This window comes from Calypte anna, chromosome 2, assembly GCF_003957555.1.
Source record: "Calypte anna isolate BGI_N300 chromosome 2, bCalAnn1_v1.p, whole genome shotgun sequence".
NCBI classification, from domain to species: domain Eukaryota; kingdom Metazoa; phylum Chordata; class Aves; order Apodiformes; family Trochilidae; genus Calypte; species Calypte anna.
Window position 1 is genome coordinate 50,089,684 of NC_044245.1, and position 18,264 is coordinate 50,107,947.

The 18,264-nt window shown below is 36.5% G+C and overlaps 1 protein-coding gene across 4 annotated transcripts in view; it reads left to right on the top strand.

Annotated features, from left to right (window-relative positions):
- The window catches only part of SEPTIN7 (septin 7), a 74,826-nt gene extending 60,172 nt beyond the window's left edge, over positions 1 to 14,654 (top strand). For 2 of the 4 annotated variants that reach the window (XM_030444516.1, XM_030444515.1), the window contains exons 9-14: positions 715 to 811; positions 2,882 to 2,933; positions 3,804 to 3,929; positions 10,832 to 10,967; positions 12,893 to 13,032; positions 13,596 to 13,976. In XM_030444516.1, coding sequence (XP_030300376.1) covers positions 715 to 811; positions 2,882 to 2,933; positions 3,804 to 3,929; positions 10,832 to 10,967; positions 12,893 to 13,032; positions 13,596 to 13,635 — 591 coding nt within the window. In that variant the 3' untranslated portion in view covers positions 13,636 to 13,976. Of the gene's footprint in view, positions 1 to 714; positions 812 to 2,881; positions 2,934 to 3,803; positions 3,930 to 8,077; positions 8,099 to 10,831; positions 10,968 to 12,892; positions 13,033 to 13,595 lie in introns of all 4 variants that reach the window. The other 2 variants (XM_030444513.1, XM_030444514.1) reach the window with 2 other exon arrangements.
- Positions 14,655 to 18,264: the final 3,610 nt, after the last annotated feature.

Consider the following 18,264-nt stretch of genomic DNA (forward strand, 5'->3'; position numbering starts at 1 on the left):
TGAGGGGTTTGTTCTTCCATTACTTTGTATGCTGCTTGAGCCCTGCTTCTGTTTGTTCAGTAGCTTTAGCAGCTTGTAAGAGTTTTTACACAGTTTTTGTTAATGTGAGGGTGACCTTTGATAGAATAGAAATTGCACAAATGGAAGATGTTCCGGAACTAAGCCTAAAGGAGAAGAGCAGAATAAAAGCAAGTTTCAAAAGTCCAAAATACTTTAAACTTTAAGTACTGTTCCTTTCAGCTACTGGAGGCTGCTCTTGGCTCCTTCTGCTTGTTACACTGTAGGGATTTTTGGTTTAGTGGAAAACAAGAACATGAAGTAGTTCTTTGGCAAACCCTTTGAAAACTGGATACAAGATCCAGTCCAAGTAAGTCCTTGTAGCCAGTGGGAATATGAATTGATAAATAATTCTGTGCACTTGATTAAACAGGAAATGGTTTGCCTGTTGCTTAGCCTACTTAGTAAAAGTAATGTCTGTTTCTTTACTAGATTTACAGAATAGAACAGTGAAAGGAATTTCAAAGGAGTGTGTGTATATATGTGTCATTAAACCAGGCAGAGGTCAATAAACATAACTATTCATTAACTCTGGATAAGCTGCATAGCAGTGTTTATAGCACCAAACTAGCTTACATCAAATATAAACTCGGGCATGCTTTCAGTATCTTTTGGCAGTATAAATTTTGATTTTTAAAGTAGCACTTTATCTTCTAGGACCGTTTACCTCTTGCTGTGGTAGGTAGTAATACGATCATTGAAGTCAATGGAAAGAGAGTTAGAGGAAGGCAGTACCCATGGGGTGTTGCAGAAGGTAAGGCTTTCTCATTATTTTTATCCCTTTAAAACTTACTAGACATTGGTCTCTATTTAAAATGTTTTAAATGCTTAACTTGAATGTGTTTTGGTCTGGAGATCTGTTGAATATACTTGTTATTCTGACAATCTTCAAATAAGATAAAGGTTCAGCAATATGTAACCTTGCAAGCAGAAGTCTCACTGAGGAACTGTAAAACCTGTGGTAACATACTGCAGTTGAAAATGAAGTTTAAAATACAACTGTTTGCTAGCATTCCTTTTTATTTAAAAAAACCCCAAACACTATTTCTTTAATTTTTATTTGTTACTTACATTTGTAAGTGTTGATTTGATCAGCTTCACTAGCATAAATTAAATCTAAAAGTTTTAGGAAAAGCATGAATTTTTTCCCAAAAGATCTGAATATCAGTTGCTGGGGAACAGGAAGGTACCTGGTAATTACTGAATACTTTTGATAGTTCTTTGTTTTGTTTTTAAATTAATTTTAAAATAACTTCCCACTTTTATAGACACTTGAAGATAACTGCATGCTCTCCTGGCTTGTGCTTTAATGCTGTTCACTGATTTCAGGTGACACATGAAAAATAAGGCTTGCACCATGTCCATATAGGGTTCACTTTTTCCTTGTAGTGTGCATGTATTGAATGAAGAGAAGATTTATTTTTTTTCCCCTTGCTATTTCTGCCTTCCAAGGGCAGTGGACTACAAATCTGATACAGTGTAAAATAGACCAAAAAAATACCCTAACCACCAAGCAGACCATGAACCAATACTTAAAAGGGAAATGCTGTAGCACTTTGAAGTGCCTGTCTGGCAGGAAATGAGGTTTGGCAGAAAGTAAAAACCGGCTGCACCAGAGAGGATCAAGCTTTATTTTAAGGCTCTTCTGTTAACATTTGGAAATGTATAAAATGGCGCTGCTTTTCTTTACTTTGAAATAAACTCCATAAATGTTTCACATTCAGGTGATTGTACAACTTCTTGAAGGGAAGATTGTACAACTTCTTAAAAGGAACCTCTTTAAGTGGCTTTGAGTCTATCATCTACAGGCAGAATGCTTGGAGATTATGCTTTTTGGGGAGTCGAATCTGGCTTTGTGTATTATCTGAGGGGAGCTCAGCAGTTTGTATATAAAACCACGGAATAAAAATATTCAGAGCTCAGATGTAAGATGAACACGTGAAGAGACTTTGTGCTTAATCTTTTTGGTAGGATTGATTCACTGAACTTAGTTGGGTTATTTTAATTTCTTCATACTGTTTTTCTTCCTCCTTCCAATGAAAATGTCCATTGTTGCTTCAGGGTCATACTGAAAACCTGCCTTGTGCATTGCTTCTGTGTGCTCCAGAAGCTTTGTGTCTTGCCTTCTCTGCACACCAGAGTGTTCTGGTGTGTGTGTTTTTCCCCAGTGCCATTTCGTGAGCTATCAGGGATATATCAGTCACAGCATCAGCCTCTGGATGATGGGCATAGCTGCAATAGCTGGCATGTAGTGACAGCTGCCAGCCTTCTCTTTTAGACTGTAGGCAGCTGTATCCAGTTAAGCATCTGACATTCCTTTGCTTAGTTAATAACCAAAACTACATCAAAATTAAGACTTCTCATTTTGTGGGCAGGGATATAGGTTGCATGGTGTTTGCCTTCTGAAGGTGTTGGATATAACAGGATCTAGACTGATGTCTTCAGTTAGTGTCTTGGGGATCTTTGGATGTTGTCTGATCCTTAGTTTCACTACTATGCTGGCAGGGCTTCCAAGGGATGAGAAAGTTAGTTAAGCTGGCAAAATTGTGTTTCTGTTGCAGTAGCTTATTCTGCTGTCCTGACTGGGAGCAGAGCTTGGCAGAATGGCTTAGGGAAGCACAGGACCTTTGCTGGCAAGATCCATTGGATAGAGTCACATTGCTAATGCTCTCCTACGACTAATGCATATGATGTTTGAGTGAGGAAGGGCTGGATGTAATCTGATGTTTGGGCATGGGAGATGGGTGACATCTAAAAGCCCGACCACTGTGTAAGGCTCACATTTTGGTTGGTATCTCCAACAAATATTTACCTCTTTCTGCAGTTGAAAATGGTGAACACTGTGACTTCACAATTCTGAGGAACATGTTGATAAGGTAAGTACCATACAGGTAACATTAAGTTCTCTGAAACACTGGGAAGTCATAAGTTGGAGGAAAACTGATTTGATCTGAAGACTGCCTAATAATCCCTGTATTTTTAATAGTTAACATTATATTATGCTTCATAAATATTTGTTTAACCACATATTTAGCAAGCAGAGGTGGTGGTAATGATTTTTTTAATGGTTCTCTTTAATTTCGGATTACTTGTTCTTACGAATTTGTTAGAAACCAGAGGAACCCAAGTTGTCTGTTGGTGCTGATGAGTACTTAATTGTAGGCATTTTTTTAAATTTTCAGTGCTGTGGCTGTCTAGAGGCAGTCTCTGCTTTTTTGTGTTAGGCACAGAGTCCTCACAGTGACCTCTCCTATTAACCACTGTTAGTTTGATTTTTAAGTTTTGTTTTTTTCAAACTGATAATAGAAAATTAGGAGGGGAAACTAACGCTTTTATCTTCGTCTTGAAGTTTACATTCAGCTTTTTGCAGACTTTAAAGCCAGAAAATTTTGGCTTGCTTGTTGTTTCTTGCCTGGCATGCTTTGGCACAGTTACTGCAGCAGTAAAGCACAGTTTCATGTCTGTTCTCCAAATGCATGTAAGTTTATCCACAGATTGGTCCTGTTAGTTAATATTTGGTATACTGCAAACTTGAAGTGATTCAGTTCAAAATAATCTGGTATTTTGGTAACTTTGCTGTCTTTACAGCTCTAATTTAAAGGGAAGAATGACAGCATTGTAGGGAATGGGACATAATGGAGAGATATAATTTAATTAAGTCAACCTGCAAAAATGAACATGGAACTGATTTTTCAGGTAGTATTTTGTATTTGTGTGCTAAGCTGATAAATTACACTTATTGACAGAACTCATATGCAGGACCTGAAGGATGTCACTAACAATGTACATTATGAGAACTACAGAAGCAGAAAACTGGCAGCTGTTACATACAATGGTGTTGACAACAACAAAAATAAAGGGCAGCTAACAAAGTAAGTTCTTCCTAAGGTTGTACTGGAGTTTTATCTTTTTTCTCTGTGGGTTTTTTGGGGGGGTTGTTTTTGTTGGTTGGATTTGTGTATGTATAGCGGGACTTTTGATTTGGAGTGCTGGTGTTTTTATACTTCCAGTCAGTTGCCTCTTCACTGTGTTACAGTCACTTCTCATGTACTCTTAGTATTTGTTTTTTCTATTTCAGTAATGTTTACAGTAGCTGAACTGAACATTCTGAATGTTCAGAAGAGAATCACTACTTTTTCTGTTTGTTACGTTTTATTATACTGGTACTTACTTCCAAGGTATTGTGCATTAGTATTTGTTTTGGTTTGTATATGGTTTATGGGATTATTGGTTATTCTGGTGTGAATGCTCAATACTCCAGTGTCAGGGATCTTTTTTTGAGAAGAATGGGTTTATTTTTGTTTAGATATTTTGAAAATCCAGGCCCACTATTATAATCTTTGAAATGCTGCCCTGTCTACTTCTGTCATTGCTTATCATGGCAGGGAAATGACTGTGAAGGAGAGATGCAGTGCAGGGGGTTTGTATTTTGATGTTGCTGTTCTTTTTAACCCTAATATGTCATTTTAATTACCTCTGACAGCAAGTTGTCTGCCAGCCTGATGAAGGCACTGGAAGATTTAAAAGTAGGCTCCACTGTATTATGCATTGTGAAATGCTGTTTGAGAACAGCTGCACTCTTAAATTTAAGTATTTTTCCTGGTCTGCATGTATCAACAATAGTTAGGAAGTTATTAATAATTAGTGATACTCTTACTTTTGGTGCTATATTTAAATACAATTTTTGCAACCAAAATATAGAGTGCTATTTTGTTCAGCTAATGATATATCAAATTGCAACTGTTCTTCATCATAAAAGGTCTGTGAAGTTAGATGGAAGTCCCATCCATATAGCTACAGAGCTATTTTTCATTAAAGGGTTATCTGTTCTACACTATCTTAATGCTTCAGAAGTGTCTGTGAGGGAAGGATTTAAGTGGATATGATGTAGTTTGATGTAGTGTGAGCCTACATGAGACTTCATTGCTCAGCATTGACAGAAAATGGAATAGTATGTCAATTATATCAACTCTCCAGAACTGTGCTTAGGTTTGTTTTGAGGTCAAATGTTGAGAAGAAGTCTTTAAGTATGTGTATCCATAACACAGTAGCTACTCATTCTGTCTCGTTTCTTGCTATTATGTTATCCCTGACTCTTACCTCAAGGCTTCTGAATGCATATGACAAGTGTGGTAGAAATATTTCTCAAGCTGAGACTTGTCTTCATAACAATGTTAATGGTAGGGAGGGAGGGGTTTTGAGAACTGAAATTACCAAGTGAGTTAGTCACTGTGGTAAAGTTGAGGAGGAGGGCATGTAAGGTAATTTGCACATTTGAGAAAAAAAACCAGTGCAGGTGAACACATCAGAGAAGAAGAGGTGCTTGAGCACAAGAACCTGGATCTTTGCTGAGGTGATAGGGTATTAGTAGCAGTGTAGAATTGAAAATCCTGCATTTTCTCCATGACTTCTAACTTGATATTACTAGACCTATTACTATTATTTGCTATTACTATACTAAAAGTGAAACCTTTTCAGTGCCATTTAGTATATTAGAGGAAGTTGATTTTGGTGGCTTGTGGGGTTTTTTTGTTTTGGTTTGGGTTTTTTTTTGGGTTTGTTTGTGTTTTTTTGTTTTGTTTTGTTTTTGTTGTTGTTGTTTTGTTTTTTAATACCATTTTTATCTCTTCCCAATTCTTTCTGTGTTTTCCTTAGATTTAGAAAAAAAAAGTCTTAATTTTAGTGGTAGCACTTTCACTGCTTTTTGTTTTGTGCTTAGAATTGTGTTGGTCTGCACCTACAGACTTTGTCTGTTACCTAATTCAAGTAAGGGTTGGTTATTTGCGTTCTTTATTGTAAAATATAAGTGGAGTTTTAAATTTTTCTTTCTAATTTCCCATATTGAGACATAATGATGCATTTTTGTATAAATGTGTATACCAGAAGATTTCAGAACTGTCCATAACCCCCCAGTCAGTTGCTGATGGCATTGCTGAGATTTCCTTTTCAGCTAGGATTTATGCTTCTTTATTTCAAGAGGAGAAATAGATTATCACCATTTGTCTGATTCAGCCATCTTGAAAGATGGCAAAATCTCTAAGCTGTAAGAAGTAATTTGAACCTCTCCTCAGAGTTTGTTCCTCCAAGCATAGGGTGACTAGGTAAATAAATAAAATTCTTGAATGCATATATGGGTTACGAAGCAGCTGATGCTATTCTTGTCTTGTTACCTTCCTCAGTATGTTGAGTTCCAAGGATTTTTTTTTTTAAGCTTTATTGTGTGTTTTTGGCTTAAACATGTTTTCATAGTTGAAGATACATAGAATTTTTGTAGAAACCAAACATCTTCCTGGAAATGAATCGAAGGAGAGAATAACATATATTAACAGTTTATTTGTGCATCTCCTTAGGAATTTTGTTCTTGCCTGCTTGCCTTTCAAAAGAAGTTCCTGTGTCTCAAAATGGAGCAATATTTAAGTTGTCCTGTGGAAATCTGATTCTTACATGAGAGGCAGATCCCCTATCTCTATATGAGCATGGAAATGTGCTCAGATGCTACCTAGTGGTCTCATAAACATCCTGTTAAACACAGATAAAGCTTCAGCCTCTGGAGAACTCCTAAACTGCTGTTCTTTTCTCATCTGGCAGGGTTACATGTAAGAGGAGATTGACATGCAGTGGTTCTTGTACTTTTCCAAAAGTATCTCCTGCTGGCAGCTGTTGGAGACTGATTGACCTTTGTACCTTTCAGACAGCTGTATTTTTATGATTTTAGCAGATCTTTGTTCTTCATGCCTCTAACATACTTTGAAAGAAGCATGTGCTACAAGTTTTAGTAACACTGTGCAGAAGAATTGAAGCAATTTCTTTTGTCCATTTGATTAATTTTCTTTCTGATTTGTCTCCTCTGATTTGGTGAAATTATGGCAGTTCTGTGAGTAACTCTCATCAACCTAAGAGCAATCCAAAGCATGTGTTTTCCATGATTTTGTAGCTTTTTTTTTTTTGTGTTTTAGGTTTAGTGTCTGATTTCTTCAAATTTTCAACATCTCATCCATTAAAAAAATAAAGCACCAAGGGTAATCCTCACACATATGGATAACTTGTCTTTTCAAACTGTGATTATTGTAATTTCACATGTGTACTACATGACATATGCAAGTTTGGCATTTGCTCTGAAACTTAATTTTTTTTAATTTGAGAAATCTCTTCAGTTTGTTTTATGAAGCTGATATCTTTAGTGACTTTAAATCTTATTTTATTGAAAGTCATATTGTACACTGTCAAGATGAGCCTTTTCCATCTACTGCTCTGTTCAGTAACTTGTCACACAGGGTAACAAAATACACAATCCATAGGTCCTTCTAACTGCTTAGCTTAGAACATTTCTAACTCCTTTTGCCTCTGTTCTTAGCGAATTCTGTGAAGTGGTTCTAATGTTATTAAGCCCATCTTACTGTAAGGTGAGACTTAATATCTTGTTTTCAGACTTTTCCCCCCTCCTGTGTTGTTACTGGTGAGGTGCTAACACAGGGATGTTGGGGTTGAGCATCCCTCTCTGGGGAGGTGACATTGCAGCCTCCTTCAGACCCGAAGGCAGCCGCCGGTGAGACCTCTGCTGGCCACTCAAGTCGAGTGCTCTTTTTGTAGCACGGGAACATTCGTGGATTTCCAATGTAATGGCATTTACTAGGTGACAATTTTTAAATGAACAGATAAGCTTTGATATAGCATTGCTTTCCAAAAACTTGTTTGGAGAAACTGGTTTCATGTCACTAAAATACTTAAAATTGCTTTAAAAGCGTGCATATTCTAGGGAAACTACTCCTGAAATTGGTTGCACATCAAATCTGCATTAATATTTACATGGTACAGTGATTTACTAACTGAATTTGAAGTAAATATAACGAGCTTTAACTAACAGTCTTTCCTTTTACTGTGAAAAATTTGCTTTTGGGGGAGCACATAATTAGCTTTAGGAATCTATTAATAATGAGTTTACTTTTTTAATTACTGCTTTTTGGTTTTGTGGTTTTATTTAAGCATGCTAAGCTAAGCCTCTGTATTTTTTGTTTTTTAGATTTGACACAGTTGAAGGCATGTAAGTGGTCATTTAAATTTTTCAAAAAAACGTAAAGACAAAAATTCTTTAAATACAAAAGGGTTTCACTGTTTAATGTTTCAAATTTAAAACGATTTCCTGTTATCCAGATTGGTTTTTTTCCCTAGATTTTTTTTTCTTTCTTTGCTTTTTTATTTTATTTTATTCTATTTTTTATTCTAAAGTTACGCCAATGTAAACTTCGGGAAGTTATAAATACTTTCAGTGACAAATCTCTTGTAAAACCCCATCCTCTTTAGAATCTATTTAGCTAAGCCTCAAGGCAAATTAGTTCAGATCTCAACTATGAGTCGAAGTGAATAAATAACAAAATTCCCCCAGTTTCTATCTATAGCTCCATCATGTTTATATAGATGCTTATAAAGAATTACTGGAATTTTTACCTTTATCTCTGTAAACTTATAACTCTTCATTGGATTGGGGTGTTAGTTATCTCAGTCTTTTCTGAACATGGTTTTATTTTACTCCTGGCTCGAAGAGGTTCCACTTTGCACCTATCTAGAATAATTTTTGCAGATTACCTTAAAGGTCTATTAACATATTTCCTGTTAAATGAGTTAAGTGTTTTAGGTTTTTGTGTAGTGCTTTGGGCTTTTTTTCTTTCACCTCTTTGTTTGTTTATTTGTTTTGGGTTTTTTCTTGTTCAAGCCCCTTGCATAGCTTTATACAGAAAGATTAAGTGTGTTTACCCACATCACCTACTTAAGATGTAACAAAACCAGTTGTGACCTATGTTGTAAAGTTCTCAGCTGTAGGTGCTCGCTTGTTAGTCTATAAACATTTCTGTGCAGATTTATTACTTTGTGAAATACAGCTCACATCATGCACACATCAGAGTATTACTTGGTCAATAGAAGCAATGTTTGCTCCCCTTCCAAGTCTGTCAAACTGCAGCGGTGATTCCTCAGTATTCAGATCAGTTTCTGAGGTTTATTTTTGAAGAGCAGATACATTTGAGAACTTTACACTTCTAAAAGGTAACAACAAGAAAATGGTCTTGTTTTAACAGCTGTTTAGCTTCCACAGGTACTGCTACTCACCTCTCCTTTCATTTTCTCCTTTTTTTGTGTATTATTGTACTTCACCTGTGTATAACCAAACTTTTTCCTTGACAAGGCATTTGGCCTTTTGAATGGCTCAAGTAAACATTAGACTGAGGATCAGTTTCAGTTCCACATGACAGACAGCATTTTACTCAGCAATTGAAGCTTTGCAACAATTTCAAATTCAGGGTTTTTTTTTTTTTGTTTGTTTTTTGGTTTGTTTTTTTTTTTTTTAGAAGAATTGTCATTTTCTTCCTCCTTGTGACTCCAAATTGTCACCTTTAAGGCACACTTTAAAATACTGGTATTTGAAGAAAAAATTAATATGAATGAGTTTACATGACATATTAGTTTCACTAAATGAGCAGCTGTTGAAAATGGGCAAGCAGTAAGGATAAAATGAGCCATTATTAGTCTAAGCAAATCTTAACAGTATTTGATATAAACCCTTTATTTTAGTGGCAAATTCTGAAGAAGAACAGATGTTAATTATGTTTCACTCTTGACTGAAAGTCAATTAGTTCTCCTTATAGAATGCTTAATGTACATGAATTAAGTCAGAACATAGTTTTTGTTGGATTACAGGGTTTTTTTAGAATTGGAGGGAAAAAAAAATCTATAGCACTTAGGTTTGCCACCTCTACAGTTTGCTGGTCTGAGTGGCTTTCTCATACATGACAGTAGATGTTCTCTGAACATATTCAGTTCTTCATTTTTACCAACACAGTAGCTGAAACTTTGTCATTTTTGAGTCACACGTACTCAGAACTGAAACAAGGGGCCAGTGATTTTGTTTTGATTGCTCTTTGTTTAACAGCAGAAAAATCTGACAAGACTGTATGTAGCAATCATCACTGGATCAAAATAATCCTGTTTTATTTGGTATTCTATTTGAAACTTGCTATTTAAAACTTCTGTTACTGTAACATGGGTAGCAGGCCTGCCCAACTTTAATAGTTTGGTAAAATCAAGAAAATTAATTACCATAAAATGCATAGAAAAATTAAAACTATTATAAATTTTTTTAGACAGTATGTTTATTAATAGCTTTCTAAAGGGAAAACTTAGAACTAACACTTTCATTGAAGACCGATGTGCAGTTACCCCAACTTTTGGGGGTTGTTTGGTTGGTTTGTTTTTAGGGTGGGTTTTGTTTTGTTTTGTTTTTTTGCAAAGTTGCTATTTCTTCAAAAGTATGACCACTACAATCAACACAATGCTTAGGCTCATTTTGGACAGTGAAGACTTAGGAAATGGGAGTTTTATCTGCAACACTTATTTTTTTGTTAATATATTCAGTAATTTTTGTATGTATTTGAATGGAGAGAAAAATATGTCCGAAGATCACTTGGAAGATTTTTGTTGTTGTTGTTGTAACTTTGATTTCCTCCCTTCCCCTGACCAGGTTCTTCTAAAGATAGAAAGTCAAGAGTTTCTATTAACCTAAATATAATGTAAATCAAATGGGAGGGGGAGGGGAAGGATACTGTGTGAAATGTCTTTTTGAGAAAAACTGAACTAAACAGTTAATATATAGCAATGTAAATTGAATTTAAGCTAGCAGTGCATTTTTTTTTATTTTTATTTTTATTTTTTTTACAGATGCTCTAATCTAACATACAAGAAAAAAGTTCTTAATAGCTAACTACTTCTTCTGGATTTATGGCAGGAGCCCCTTGGCACAGATGGAAGAGGAAAGGAGGGAGCATGTAGCCAAAATGAAAAAAATGGAAATGGAAATGGAGCAAGTGTTTGAGATGAAAGTCAAAGAAAAAGTTCAGAAACTGAAGGACTCTGAAGCTGAGGTAATCAAAATGTCTTAAACCCCAATATGCTTGAGGCTGAACAAGCGCAGAGATGGTTCTTTTTGCCAAAGCTTTGCAACAAAGCCTCTGTCTAGGAACTGATTTGATAGATTGATAAATTTTGTTAGATTTCATGTGCAAAGACACAGTTATTCTTTCTCAGCTTGTTACCAATACTGAAATGGTACAAGACCGAACATAAAATGTAATTTTCATGTTCACATAAGTTCTTTTTACTTTCACATTCATAGTATGTTGAAATAGTCCTTAACTTTCTGCTCTTCTGTTTCTTCCTCTTCTTTGGAATGTTTGATGCCTGCTTTCTTCCATATGCTTGAAAATGTTCGTGAGACTTTCATGATTTACCCAAGCAAATGCAGTAATTTGCTTTATATTTTAAAAAATCATTTTAGGCACTTGATGTGATGTCTGCAAGAAATCATCTAAATGAGAATTACTAGACTTAGAAAGAGTCAGAGATGCTTTGTTTTCATTTTTTTGGTGTCTTCTCTAATTTCTGTCATCTCGAGGTGGAGTCCTGGGCTTCAGTCAGCTCTTGAAGTGATATTAAGAGACTGTTAAAAAGGTTATATTTAATAAAAAGTTATATAACTTATACAAGTTTTAAGTTTTGAGAAGCCAGATTCACACAAGAAGGCCTAACAGAAATTCAAAACTATCAAAGGCCCTAAAGAAAGTTTTGCTCCAAATTTGAGGGATAATGAGGGAACTTGGAAGGCTAGTTGAAATGCTTGGCAGCTTATTTATTTTAAGAGCCAAGGCTTACTGGATCAGAGAAAAAGAATGTATCAATCTGGATACCTTTTTTTTTCTTTTTATTTTGGGGAAATGAATAGATAAGGATATAAATGGTAGGATACCCCAGTCAGCATGAAGATTTTGAATCTAGATGTCTCATCTGACTCATGTTGTTTAATTAATTGCTAGAGTTATCTTTCATTTTTCTTTTTGTCTTGAATCTTTTTTGAACCCATTTATGCTCTGTCCTCAATTTACTCTGTGTTACATGTAAAACAAATGAACAAAAATCTTGTGCTACCTCACAATTTTTTGACTGAGTGCATCCTGTGATACAATTTTTTAAGTGTTCCTGCAATTTATTCTTTTTTTTTCACCATTCACAATTTTGTAAACTTCTGTTGTATTTCTCCTAGTACAGTCAATAGACAGCAGTGAGTATAAAGCATAAAAAAAAAAAAAAATCTATAAAAATCAATCTTTTGAAAGGTTTGGGTAAGACCAGGACCTGCAAGAGAGTAAGGGGGGAGTTTTATGTAACTGAGTTTTAAAATGTGCACCACCACACAAATGGAATCAGTTTTCTTGACTGTCTCCATTCTCTCATCCAACACATTTGATTGTCAGTCTCTCCCATCAGCTTGTAGGTGGGGCTTCTGCTGCTTTCTGACAGGGTAGACATTTAACTTCAATAATGCTATGAGTAATTCATTTAGTTAGTGAATAAACTAATCCACTTAAAAAAAAAATCAAGGTTTGGAGGTTTCTCCACACACAAAGTCAAAGGGGCTGCTAGTTTATGCATTACTGGTACTCAAATCTTTGCAGTTTGCTACTTAACCTTTGCATCAAATATCAAAGTATTCTTGAATTTCCTGTTGTTTGCCATACTTAGCTGCTTACAGCTCCTATTTGGAACTCTGAGAGTGTTTGAGGTGTTCTCACTTAACTCTGAAATGAGGCTATGGGATTAATACCCTTTTTGGTTTTGTTATTGGCAATACCCATAATCTTAGCTATTAATTTGAGTTACTTTCTGTAATTATATAAATAAATCTTATTATATACTACATATTTTTAACATACATGACTGTATGCAGTATAGTTGCTGGTATCTCTTGTTGCTGTGTTTTCTGTTCTTACTGACCATCCGTAACTTTCTGTAGCTGCAGCGACGCCACGAGCAAATGAAAAAGAATCTGGAGGCACAACACAAAGAATTAGAGGAAAAGCGTCGCCAGTTTGAGGATGAGAAAGCAAACTGGGAGGCTCAGCAACGTATTTTGGAACAACAGAATTCTTCGAGGTAAATTGGAGCCTTGTCCTGCAGTTCATAGCAAATGTCCTGAAGCTTTGTGCTAAAAGGCAGTTTCTGTGGTAGTAATGGTTGGTGGTGTTTGACTGTGAGGAAAATGTCACTTAAAAGCCAAGAAAAATCTTGAACTGCTTTTAGTTATAAATGGGTGTATGTTAGAAGTATTGGGAAGATTATTAGCTTCTAAAGTAGATTTTAATCCATAAACCCAGTGCCTCCATACATAACTAGAGCTATCTAAGAAATGTGTTTGTGTTTGAAAGCTAGATGGCATCTGACTTCTGAGGGATGAAGAGTTGAAACTTTGAGAATGAAAGTATTTGATTCTCTTAATCAATGAAAGGGGAAATCTAGTGATAAAATGCATAGCTTGACTTTCACGTACAAGTACTGCATATGCACTAAATTTTCATACATTGTATTGCAACCACTGAGGCTTTAAAAACACTTAGTTTAAAAATGTACATTATAAAGTGGTTTGTTTTGTTTTGTTTAAGTAGGAGCATGTAATCATTATTTAACCAACTCTTTTTTTTTTTTCCGTACCGTTTTAGAACCTTGGAAAAGAATAAGAAGAAAGGGAAGATATTTTAAAAGCATCATTTTGACCACCAGTTATGTATTAGTTGCCAATATACCAGCCTGGACATCAGTGTTTGTTGGATCCGTTTGACCAATTTTGCACCAGTTGTATCCATAGTAATGGATTTCACAGCATGACAAATTTTTGTTAATTTTGATGGAGAATGAGATGCCTTGAATTGTCTAGGGTGTTGTGTACTTGGAAAAATAACAGCTCTAAGTACCTTTTTTCCTCTCTCTCTCTTTCTCTCTCTCTCTTTTTTTTTTTTTTTTTAACAGATGTCATTTTAATGGAAAAGAAAACACTTTACTGTTGTACAATCATGTTCTGGTGGTTGACGGTTTACAGGTAATTAAAAAAAAAAAATGCAAGGACTCTAGACGGTTTTTAGTGAGGATAAATTGCCATAATATGATGCAAACAATGCTTCTCTATTATTATGATAAAAGAATTCCATTCAGTGCAGCATATACAATAATGTAATTTAGTCTAACACAGTTGACCCTATTTTTGACACTTCCATTGTTTAAAAGTACACATGGAAAAACAAAAGTTGTAGGCTTACAGAGCACCTAAGCTTTTTATAACAACCCTTTTATGTTTTGGATTCTTTAAATATATGCTATTCTCATTTAGTAACTTCTTTAGCCAGAAGGATCTCATTACTGCTTCATTTTTTGTAATAACATTTAATTTAGATATTTTTCCATATATTGGCCCTCCTAAATAGAATATAGCTTCTTTCATATGGTAGGAACCAGTGAGTAAAACTTTCCTTTAACTCCCTTTTTACATTTTATGGTAAGTAGCAGGAAAATGCATTTATAGGTCATTTCTAGGCAAAATTGTGGAGTTAACTACCAACCTGTTTCTACCTGTGTGCAGTCTTTCTTTATTTTACTAGAAATGGGAATATGGCCTCAAGGAAAACGTCACCATTTCGCATTTAGCTGTATTCATATACTGCATTTCTGTATTTTTGTTTGTATTGTAAAAAGTCACATAATAAACAATGTTGTGATGTAACGTGCTGCTGTGTCACAAGTTGTAAAGGAATTGAACAGCCCAGTATTTCTCTAGGAAACGTCTGAACTTTTTCTTTTCCATCTGGACTTAAAATCATAGCATCAAACAATCATAGAATTGGCTGGGTTGGAAGGGACCTCAGAGATCAACAAGTCCAACCCTTGAACCTCCGTTGCAGTTACCAGACCATGGCACTGAGTGCCACATCCAGTCTCTTTTTAAATATCTCCAGGGATTGACCCGTGTCTTTTGATTTGCCCGAGGGATTTGTTTAAGGTAGAGAAAATACCGATGCCTTGTGGCACTGTTAGAAAATCCGGTTCCAGTGACTGGGTTCCGAATTGGCAAAGCAAGGCTCTGTCTTGCCCAGAAGAGGGCACCAAATGCCTGCACACTCTGTGCCGTGTCCCGCTGCCTCTGCTTTCCCCAGTCACGCCTTCTATAAGCTTGCAATCTGCTGATGTTGGGGTGTAGCAATGCTTTTCCCCCCTCCCCCCTCTTTGTTTTTAGTTCATTGTGTCAGTTCGAGTAAATGCAATAGCCGGGAACTTGCTATTTAAAATGCAGCCTGCAAGTTGCTAAAAGATTAATGGGGACTTTTTATGTCTGCCTATGGAACAATTAATAATGCATCTCATTTTTTCCAGATGTCCCTTCTGTTACCCCTGCTATCACTCTGTGTCTGCTCATTTTTCTTTTACGTGACTTATGCTTATCAGAAAGAGCATTTATTCTACTTTCTGAAGAAAATCAAGACATTTTCAGTAGTATGTATAAGGGCTTTGTTGTAACTCATTAAAAATATACTGCCTGTCTCTCATCAGAAAAGACACTAATTGTCAGTATGCAGACATAGCTTTTCCTCTCAAACATTTTTCCTCTCAAAGAATTACAAAATCTGATCTTTTCATACATCAAGGAGGATGTACACTGCCTGCATCTGCCCCTCATCCCCTCAGGTTTCAGTTTAGTTCATTAAATTGAGTGATTTGAAGAACAGGAAAGAGTTACTATGTAAGACAAAAGCTGCAGATTCTGAATTGCATTTAGAACTCCTCAAAGCTCAGAATACACTGTCTGTGAATATGGTAGTGCTTTAGCATTCCCATTTGCTCCAAAATAAAGATAAAGAAGCTTTTTTTTTTATCATGCTTGTCTTTCTCCCCACTCCTGTTCTCTGTCCTCACACACACTTGGGATAATCAAGCTAGTATAAGCTCTTCCTAGATATTTTTTATGAGAGCACATAGGTATTATATAGCATAGCATTTGTATGGGAATCAATATTTAGAGCATCAAGAAATCAAACAATCAGAGTTCTATTCTGAAATGGAGCATTGTCCTTTTGGGAAGACTTCTATCACCTCTTTGTTTCTTGGGTGCTCTGGCTTTTTATGGAAAGTTTGGGTTGCACTGGTAGAGTATGAATTTGCCAAGAATTAGAATTCCTTTTCAGACTTTCCTGCACTTAGTGGTGGCTTTTTTTAATTAAGCAAAAATAAATTGATAATAGGAGACATGAACCTGTGCAGTTCGCCATATAGTAGCCATGTAGCAAAAAAAAGTACAAGCTAAAGAAGTACAATGATAGAGCCCAGGATTTTTTTTTTCTTTCCACTGAGTAAATAATAATTTAAATGTGCTATTTCTCTAAAGCCAAAACTCATTTTATTTGCTAACAAATGGCACTTGAATTTCCCTGTGTTTGTGTCGCAGCTCAGTAGTATGTGCAGCAGAGGTTTTGTGGTGTGGATGCTGGTTGATCAGAAACCTGTTGTACCCAGTTATCACTGGGCAGTGCTCCCAAGTGGTGTGCCAGGAAACATCACCTGCTCTACAGAGACACAAAATCAGAGGTTCTGAACATGTACTGCACTCACATTTCTGTAACAGCTGCTGTTAGAATAATGCGCTCATCTTCAGGCAGACATGAGTCTGTACATTTTGCTGTCATGTTTTAGAATGAAGGTCTCAATTCAGCTTGGAGTGTGTTTAGTTAAAGAGGTAGTGAGGAAGGGACAATAATCCTCATCCTGACACACACGGTGCTGCAAACAGCTCTGCTGAAGGACCAACCACACCAGCCCAGACATATATATGGGGATGTAGGTGTATTTACCTCTGTATAGAGACAGATACGAAAATGCATCCATATATTTTCATATATGAAAAAATTATTAGACTGCAAACTTTGGGCTTTCTTCTGCTATAAAATACATGCCCATAGTGTGTTGCTTCTCTGGCTGAATGTGATTCAGGTTCAGCCTCTTCAGCCTCTAGATGCTAAAGTTGCTGCTTTCAGCATGAAATGCAAGGTGCCAAGTTTTGATGGAGCTGTGGTGTAGTTCTCTTAAGTCTTCACTGTGTTTTTTTCATTCAGTAGTCAGTGACCAGCTGATGCTCTTTCTGACTCCTCAAAAGGCCTCACGTTGGACCTCTGAGTTCAGGTGACCTGGCATCACCAGAGTACCCCTGGTGGTCAGGTTCCCCAAGCAATATCAATTTGGCCCCAAGGGAGTGAGGCAGCAGCCTACATTTCTCCTTCGTAATTTCTAGACTAGAAGAGATTCTTAATTGAGGATTGTTTTTCCTTTCACTGATTCAAGAACACCCTCAGTCTGATTTCAATGGAAATAGCTTAAAATAGTGATGCTTTAAAAAATATTGAACTTTAAAAAAAGTTTTCAATACAAAAATGTAGAAATCAAGAATGAGGCTCGATTGGTTTGGAAAGATGGGCTTGGTGACCAACCATCCTGACAGCTTGCCCCAACACCAGGATCCATGTCACTCCTCCTGAAATGAGCTGCTCTACCAACCCCTTTAGGAATGAAGCAGTCAAAACTGCACTGTGGTGTGGTTTTGCCCACCCTTGCCTTCCTGTTGCCACATGTTGTTACTTTTTTCAGCTGCTCATCTGTTGCTCTTGGCAGCTTCCCTTGCTTCTGACTAGTCACAAATTTTCATCTTCAGAAGTGTGTGTTGTATCCTGGCAAAAATGTCAGAGGTTGTCTGCTAATGCCAGGAAAAAAGCACTGTTCCCATCCTCTTGGTTTGTTGATAAAGGTTATTGGTTGCCTTTGGCTGTGGACAGCAGTGAGGCACCGCAGTAGATGGATCTTTCCCTTCCTGTGGTCCCCAGGATATTCACCTCTGAGATTAGAGTTTGATCTTTTCATTCGGGTGTTCCCAGCTGCCCGGGTGAGCAGGAGGAGATGCAGGAGGGCATCTTGCAACAATGAGTGGGAGCCCAGAAGCTGCACTGGGAGACCTGAAAGCAGACTGGGATGGCAGGCACTGCTGCTGCCTGTGGAAATAATCCCTCTGTGCTCTATCCTGTTTTCTTCTAATGAGCTTTTAGAAGTGGGTGACTGAGGAGGGAACAGATTTTTGAGCAATATCATGAGAAAAAACTGCTGACCAACATAGGAAAATGGGTAAAAACATTTATTTATTTGCATTGCTAGGAACACAGCTCTGGTTTTCTTTCTGCAATCCATCACCTCTGTGCTGTCATCTGGAGAGGTCTCTGAGGTAGCCAAGACGCTTACTTTGTGCAGCCAGAGCAATTTTTTAGTGAAAGCGATCATGTCTCAACTTGCCCTGGGACAGAT